The 8,811-nt window shown below is 39.0% G+C and overlaps 1 protein-coding gene across 1 annotated transcript; it reads right to left on the bottom strand.

The window, feature by feature from the left end:
- Positions 1–7,379: 7,379 nt before the first annotated feature.
- Positions 7,380–8,224, bottom strand: LOC115673250 (uncharacterized). Its single transcript, XM_030595363.2, has 2 exons — positions 7,829–8,224; positions 7,380–7,681 (listed from the first exon to the last, which is right to left on the bottom strand). The coding sequence occupies exons 1-2, from the start codon at positions 7,904–7,906 to the stop codon at positions 7,583–7,585; spliced, it is 177 nt and encodes a 58-aa protein (XP_030451223.1). The 5' UTR covers positions 7,907–8,224; the 3' UTR covers positions 7,380–7,582.
- Positions 8,225–8,811: the final 587 nt, after the last annotated feature.

Genomic DNA, 8,811 nt, shown 5'->3' with positions numbered 1-8,811 from the left:
CGGTGGCCCAGATTTTCCAAACAGTCAGTATCGTGCAATTCAATTCGTATTTTAATTCATTTTGCTTATTAACTCGTTGCTGTAGCTTGGCACCATCTTTGTCAAAGTCCTTTCAAACTTTTATTAGGGTTATCAGGAATCTAACACCCCCCCCCCCCCCCCTGCTAAATCGTTAGTTAGATAGCTTGGTGGAGTTGGATTCATCTAGTGTTGACTCTTGATCGGTCAGATTAAACTTGTGTGTTCACATCATTAGAATTGCCACATCTTGGATGATAACATCTCCTTGACTATTCTATCCCGTTTGATGAAGAGTTATCGATAAGGATGGCGATTAAGTCTAGGATTTTTTTCGACTGAAAAAAAAAAGTCTAGGAGTCAACTTGCTTCCCAGAATGTGCACTGTTCTCGTTCCGTGGATGAGACCGGTATGGCACGTAAACGCACTTACTTTGAACATTTACTTGGGAATTAAGAAACCCTAATTCGACAAATTCAAATAGATCCTACGTTGGAAAATGATAGAGTCACGATATGTAAGTTCAATTGCAGATATACCTTCTTGAGCCTATGAACAACAAGGTTTTTGTTGGTTTTTTATGAACACAAGTTTAAGTAGTGACGATTGAGCCACTCCTCTACATTACTTGGCGTGTTTGGATTCAGTTGATTGGCTAATAAACTATAATTTAACGGGGAAAAAGCTATGGAAATCGGTTGATTTGGTTGGATTGCATATGCTCTATTTTTCATTCCCCTATATATTAAATTGTAGCTTGTGTAACTAAAGCATTATAGATGCAGCACGATCCCAACCAAACTGGACAAATACATTAGATTTCGGTTGAGTTACACCAAGTAGTCCAATGAACTATGTTATATAATTCGTATCAAGCTGTGTACAATATAATAAAACAAGGAATTCTTTCTGTCAGCAGTTGCCCCCGGCTTATGCGAGTGTGACATCCTTTGCTTGTTGGAGTAGAAATCAAACATCAGCTAAGGCGTGCAGAAGCAGTGCTGTTGCTCAGAATTGAATATAAATATGCCTTGATGTTTTTTCTAACATATAAAGTTGGCAACTTGCGGACTTTGCACTTCCTGTCCAGGAGCCTAACGTGGGATGAAACATGCACGATTAAGCTGATTAAGCTCACGGTTTAGTCTAGCTAGCTAAGTCAAGTTACTTGGCTATAAGATAAATTAGGAGAAATCGAATTTAGTGTAGTGAAGAAGTTATCTGACTTTGCTCAAGCGTCATCACTGTCCTCAGCAGACGCGAAATCTTTAATGGTGTTCTCTAGACTTTGTGTGTAAGTTTCTTTTTCCTAAATTTTTTATGTCCTGTTCAATTTGTTGAGCAAGGATAGTGACTGCTGAAAGATGAGAGGAGCAGGAAAAATTAAGTGGTGATGATGACATTTGGGCAAGAGTCTAGCTATATACATGAAAAGAGAAAGAAATTGTGGTGCACATACGAGTCTCTATTCTATTGTTTTGTTTTCGACTGTGTTTGAATGTATGTGTGGGGTTTGGTTGGTCCACCCACGTACCTCTTCTCTATTTTCTAGAACTTTTTGCTTTTTCGACGAAACTTGCAAGGGAGTTTGCTCTTCTCGTTGCGGTTTTGAATTCGAGTATTGTCGGAAACACTCCGGGAGTAAGATCCCGAGAGCAACATGCCGAGGTGGGGGATTACACTCTTGAGATGGTCCGAGGAACTGGACCGATCGAGGTGTACAAAAGCAATGTAAAATAAAGGGAAAATTGTCTAAACAATTCTAAACCTATTGTACGGTAGCCGATTCAGTCATAAACCTATCGATTGTGCTAATTCAGTCATAAACCTATTGTACGACGGCCAATTCAGTCTTAAACAAATCAATTGTGCCAATTTAGTCCTAAACCTCTTCACGATTTACCAATTTAGTCCTAAATTTTTTAACAATTTGCCAATATAGTCCTTCGACAATTTTCGGCCAAAATTACCTAGAAGGATTACATGGGCAAATCGATAAAAAGTTTAGCACTAAATTGGCAAATTTTCAAAAGGCTTAGGATTAAATTGGCGGAGTCAAAAATTTTAGGACTGAATTAGCCGCCATACAATAGATTTAGGAGTTTTTTTGGACAATTATCACGTAAACACATACCATGAAATAAAAAACCTTCCCCCTTAAGTTTCTGAATGACAATAAGTTGTGTGTGTGGTAATGTTTCACTTTAGTCTAATAGCGAAATTGATTCTACTTTGGAGTGAGTGCCAATGTTTGTCATTCCTAACGAATTCTATGCAAATATAAAACAAAAATGCTCTAGAACAATGAGTACGTAATTCAACAGATGTCTCACTTTCGGGAAGAGACAACTCAAAAGTCTATCAAAGCGAGAGTCAGTGAACTGGACACAATGTCTATATATGTAAACAAACATTAGTGAAACTAGGATCGTGTCATCCATTCAAGTGATAACCCGTATAGAAACGAGCGGTGTGAATAGACATGTACCTATACGAGTCACAACTCACAAATCGGCGCGACGCATGATGCTATATATGTATTATATGTATAGAGACTCGATAATATACTACACATCGAGTTTGAATTCGTATGCCTATGAGTGCATACTACCATGTTGGGCTTAACCATCCAAATCTCGACTCGCATTTTACCTAGTTCTTGAGGTCCGTAACGTACTTTATAAGCCCGAGACTTATTAGCTAATAAGCTTGGGCCTCCTCATAATGGAAAAAAAATCAATATTACCGGTTCGGTGGCGATATTGATAATTTGAAACTTAAGTTAGGTCAATGTTTGAGTACGTATAATTGTGGCACTATGTGTAATAACCATATAAGTCTGGCGATGTAAGTCGAGAATTCTCTCTATCCAAGTGCAGCTAGTGAAGCTGCCTCCTGGAGTTCTGGTGAAAGTTAAGGTAAAAGAGGATAATGACAATAATTTTGGCTAAGTAATCCTATATATTAAATATTGTAGGGCTATGCATAATCCAATATTAGGAATAAATTGAAACCCACTTACATTTTTAGCAAGTTAGGTTGCATATACATCCAATTTCACACGCGGTGGAATTTCCGGCCTCGAAAATAATGTGACGTCTTCAATGTGCACATTAACAAGGTTAGGTGTGAAATAAAATCTACCCTCCTCCTTCCCTCGTGTGAAACGAGTTCGAATTACGCGTACGTAGAGAGCAGCATGCGTATACGTACGCGGTTTGCGTATATTGTAATTCCCATTAGACATCGACATCACCTATACACTCTCTTGAGTACCAACCAAACAAAGCACATAGGCTTCAACCACTAAACGGGACACATGTCGATCGATTGATTAACGTATTATCGTTAAGTTAACCACCAAGGTTAGGAGATAATGCTTAGGTAAGGAGGTATAAGGTAAGCCGTGACGTTCGAGAAAGAAGAAAAAATCGCTTTTTTTTGCTGGTTTAGTTGGCCAAATATTGCGTGCTAATTAATTAATTGGATTGCAAGTATGAATAAATTTTATATATTATATATATTGCGATATAGTAGTGGGATTCTGGCAGCCGCCGCACTAGCCGCCGCGGTAATCGGAACCGCCACGTGATCCCATTCACATTCTTGTCCAGCCCCGCCGTTGCTTTTGTTCACACGGCAGTTATGTTCGTTAGGTGGTGGATGTGACAAGGGAACAATGTCTAATGCCCTTAGTTTACTGAATCGCATCTTAGCAATGTCTAACCTATGTTTGACCAAATATAATTTTGCTCACTACTGATAATTATTTAAAAGAAAAAAGCCGAGGAAGCCGTCCTTGGAAAATAGGCGAAAAACATTGCGTAGAAGAGAGAAAAATGGGATAATTGTGTCTGAAAAGTCATAAACATTTTGTACGACGGCCAATTTAATCCTAAATCTTTCAATAGTGCCAATTCAGTCCTGAATATATATTGACGATTTGCCGATTTAGTCTTAAACTTTTCAATTTGTCAATTTAGTCATAATCCTTTTGCAAATTTGACAATTCAGCACTAAACCTACTATTTGGATAATTGGCTGAAAGGACTATATCAGGTTTAGGATTAAATTGGCAAATAATGGCGGCCTAATTTCGTGTTCAAATATCTTCATTGTGTTGCATGATGTGAATTCACAAATGGGCATTTAAATAATTTCGGCATGAGGATTGCCTTGTTGTAAATACTACATACCGCGATTGGTATTCTAGAAGCTGTACGTTTGGATCAAATTTTTTTTTTTTTGCCTTTTCCTCTTTGTGTTTTTTCACCCTCTTTTCACAAACTAGATAACTAGGAACTGCACGAGTACACGTTGACTAAGCTTGTAGTCACATTTCGACCCAAAAAAAAAATGCTTGTAGTCACATGTTGACTAACGAGAACCTAATTGGTTCCTCGCTTGTGTTTTCACAATTGAGTACGACTCCATTTGTTATTAAATGTTTCTTTTTTTGAAACCCTTTTGTTTGGTTGCCAAGAACAGACATCTTTCCATGTAAGGTTTCATTATGTCGCAAAAAACGAATGATATGAAAAAAAATTTCCTAAAAATAATCGTTTGTACTATTAACTAAATAAATGAACGAAAACTATATTTATTATAGTCTACGAAAATATTTAAGCATAAATTGTCATACATAATGAAAATACTTTTTATTGATTAGTTATTTTAAGCGATATATATACTAAATTTTAGAAAAATACTTTTTAAATCATTTATTTTTCGCAAAATAAACGGAATATAATTTTCAGTCACCAAGAACATGGGGGAGGGTTCGGTGGAGCTTCATGATCTTTCGGGTGGGAGGATCTAATTAATTGATTAATCGCCTCATTAATTAGGTTTAATCTATTAGCTCAAATTCTGGTTGGAATTTGACCAAAAAACAAAAGGGCTAATTCCACCAAAAACCCTAAACTGGTGCATTTATGACAATTTTACTCCAAACTAATTTTTTGACCACCAAAAACTCCAAACTGGTACACCTGTGACAAGTTTACCTCGAACCATTTTTTTATTACTAAAAACCCTACACTTGTACACTTGTAACAATTTTACCTCAGACTAATTTTTTGACCACCAAAAACTCCAAACTTGTACACCTCTGATAATTTTATCCCAAACTAATTTTTTAACTATTGAAAACCCCAAACTGGTACATTTGTAACAAATTTACCCTTCGTTAGTGTCCGTTAAATTATATTAATATCACCAAAAATCACAAATTGGTAAACTTGTGACAAACAGAAGGGTAAAATCTCAAACCGGTACACCCGTCAACTACTACGTATCATCAAATTTTGCAATTTGACAGTAAAATTTAATGGAAACTAACGAAGGATAAATTTGTCACGGATGTACCGGTTTGGGGTTTTTTGCGATCAAAAAAATAGTTGGGGATAAATTTGTCACAGATATACCAGTTCGAGATTTTTCGTGGTATTAACCCAAAACAAAATATATGATTGGAAGAGAAGATTTGATTCGGGGAGTTCATTGAACCCTTTTCTTAATTATTTTTCTCTTGGTTCAGCGACAAATGATGAGACCTACTTTGAAAAGTTCGCTGGTGTCTGATTTTTTTTTTTTTTGTAAAAACAATTTGCTTAAAAATTGTTCTATGAATATGAAGATTACTAACCATAACCTCTGATTAATAAGATAATTTCCCCCTATGTTTCATTGTCATGGTCTGCAACGATTAAGGGTACAAATGATAACTTTTATCTTCCCCGGCCTTATTTCTGGCTAGGAATAGAAATAGATATTTCTATTCCCTAGACGAGTTTCTGAGTAAAAAGTAACATATGATAACGACGCAAAATTTTTGTTCTCAGAATAGAAATCGTTTGATAGATTATTCTTAAATTTCTGTTTTCGGCAGTCAGCAAGCGATCAGCAAGGGCAAGCAATAAGAGAGTTGTTTTAGTTTCTGTTCCAAAAAAAGAATAGTAAAACAATCTATTTCTCATTTCTGTACCAAACCTATTTATGGGCTATAAATTTATACCGAAAATAAAAAAAAAAAAAGAAATTGTCTAGCCTAACGGATTTCTGTTCCAAACCTGTTCTCGAGAACAGAAAAAAAAATTGATTATCATTCGTGCCTCAAGCTTTCACAGTTCCGCTTCCTTCAAAATCATTGTTTTCCTCGCATTGAAAACAACATTGATATCTGAGAAGAACTGCCAATCTTGCTCATGTTTTCACCCGATACTCGCGATGGGGAAATTCACTAAGTGGCGCGTGTTTAAAATGTTTAAAGGGCTGAGGTGCGCGGGATCGATCAGTTTACACAGTGCACATTCGCTCAGATCTGATGCGAATTATTTCTGACTATTTCCGAGGAAGTAAGATTCAATCAAAGAGGCCAGAAAGCAATAACCCACTTGTTTCCACTACTGAGAATTGGTCTCCTTTGCTGACCAAGAAGCATTCAATTCCAAAACACATGCCTCACATTTAAAATGAAAACGTAGGACAGCAGCTGTGAAGGAACACGCAAATCACTCCTCATGAGTCATTTAAGTCCCCAGAAGAGTCGCCAATCAAGAGAAGAAGAAAACGTAGAACTTTTATTTTTTTAAAGGCTGAGGAAAATGGGAGTAATATTTCCTTTTCTTCGATGAATATCGCGCTACAGACGGGTCGATCACGAGATCTGACTCGCTCTCTCCTCTTTCAACCCTACATCATTCCAAAGAATGTAGCCAAGCCTTCAGACAATTTGAATAGCTAAGCTAGTGGGAATATTTCTTCCCATACTTTTCATACATTGAGACAAAACCAAAATCAAAAGAGCATGTCAAAAGTGAAATCATGAATTCTGGAGGAATGCGTTTGTCCTCCAACTTTGACATGAACGACAAGCGTGAGAAACTAGCGAACAATCTTCCCCGTTTTCCGATCATATGAACATGAAGAAACATACGAAACACCTATATGCACGTGTGTACGCAAAAGGAAGCTGCGCTCGCCGCTAGAACGAGGATAATGTCGCATCCAATCACGTCGAAGAACAGTCACGGGCACAACATTTGCATGCTATAAATCTTCACAAATTCACAGCCAAAATAGAGAGGCAAAAGCTTCACGATCCATGTGAAGCTCGGGGTGCCGATCCCACTCGGTTTCTATACGCTAAGCATTCAATCGAGCTAACCCGGTATTCACAAATTCATATGAATCGCTAAAACAATAAGTAGTCACCAGATTTCGCCTCGGATCATTTATGCAAAGCCTTCGAGATAACCAAGATAAACCCGCAATTCAGCTGACCCATTAACGAAATAGACTCAGATTTCGCCCGGTACCGCAAAATGCACTCCAATCCAGAGAAAAGAACTCGCGGGCATCGAGAATCGGACCACAATTCATAGGCTTTCGACTGTAAATGTTGAATGGGAATCTCCCGACAAAGCCATAGAGCACAAGACAGCAGCAGCAGGAACTTCGGAGCTTACATCAACACAGGCATTGGTTAGGGAATTGCTCCTCCACTTCACAAATCGCAAGCAACTGATGATCAAGCCCTTCTTTGGATTGAAATCTCGAGATTCAGTCCCCGGCATCGACATCGACATCGACATCGCTCCCGTCAGCGTTCCCGAATTTTTGCTTGAAGGAATCCTGCTTCTGCACCCACATCATATGCCCCTGCGCAAAAACGAAAACCCCTAAATTCAAATCACGCTTCGCGCCACGCTGCTTCCCATCGAAGATTCCAAATGCTCGACGATCCAAAGCTTGGGAATTTCATACAGGAGCTTATTCAGAACAGCGAAAGGGAGGAGGAGGAGGCACCTGGAGAGCAGCGGCCCAGGCGATGAGGAAGGAGGCGAACCAGAATTTCTTGTCCTTCAGGAGCTGCGTCACTGCCATTTTTTGCCCTCGAATCACTTCAAAACCCTAAACGCCATTTTCTCCTGGCGATTCGATCGCATCCGATCGAAACCTCGGTTGTTCGCCTTCCCTATTCAGCCATTTTACTGCAATTCGAGCAGACTGCTGAGATTTTCTACGCTTCGGGCCTAAAAAATATTCGAGAATCCAGCTAACTGAATGGGCTTGGGCTGGAATTTCGAGACCAATAAGTTGGAACAGAAACGAGAAGGAGCAAGACCAGGGGTGTGCAGCGGGAACCACCTGAACTAGGAACCGCTCAGACCGGATTGAATTGGTCAGGTTCTGGGTGGTTCCCGAGGGCGCCGGTCTAGTTTCCGGTGAGTGGTTCGATTCCCGATTCTAGAGTGAAAATGGGATCGAATTGATTTTTTTTTTTTATAAGAATAGCTGTGCGTAAAGTGCAAACCTAACGATCGGCTCCGCAGAAATTGGGAACTAGTCCATTGGCCCACCCGGGAACGGAACCATTGGCCCACTTAGGAACGGAACCGAACAACAGAAGGTCCATTTCCATGACTAGGTGGTCTAGTCCCTAGTTCCAGAAATAGAGAACCGGTCCTCCTAGTCCAATTGCCGGTTGCTCGGTGGGACCGGCCCGAACCGGGTACCTATTGCCCCCAAGTGAGACCTCTAGATTTGATGTCAATGTTCTTGAATGCAATATTCCCCGGGATAAGTGTCCAAAAAGACCTAAACTTACTATTTAACAATCAATTTAATCTTAAACTTTTCAATTTAACCAATCTAATTTTAAACCTTTTGACAATTTTTCAATATAGCCCCCTGACCAATTTTGGCTGAAAATCACTAATGTAGATACCGATTGTCTTACATGACATGGCCGGTACTGACTTACCTTGCCGGGCATCATTGGGGCCCCT

The sequence above is a fragment of the Syzygium oleosum genome, unplaced genomic scaffold (assembly GCF_021117445.2).
Source record: "Syzygium oleosum isolate NSW1041296 unplaced genomic scaffold, Sole_v2.1 Sole_v2.02, whole genome shotgun sequence".
NCBI lineage: Eukaryota > Viridiplantae > Streptophyta > Magnoliopsida > Myrtales > Myrtaceae > Syzygium > Syzygium oleosum.
This window is presented reverse-complemented; position numbering and strand designations above follow the sequence as displayed.

Coding starts and splice junctions, on each gene's coding strand:
- LOC115673250 (XM_030595363.2), bottom strand. CDS start 7,906: ATGGCAGTGACGCAGCTCCTGAAGGACAAGAAATTCTGGTTCGCCTCC. Junction 7,682..7,828: donor CCTGGGCCGCTGCTCTCCAG/GTGCCTCCTCCT, acceptor GTTTTTGCGCAG/GGGCATATGATGTGGGTGCA.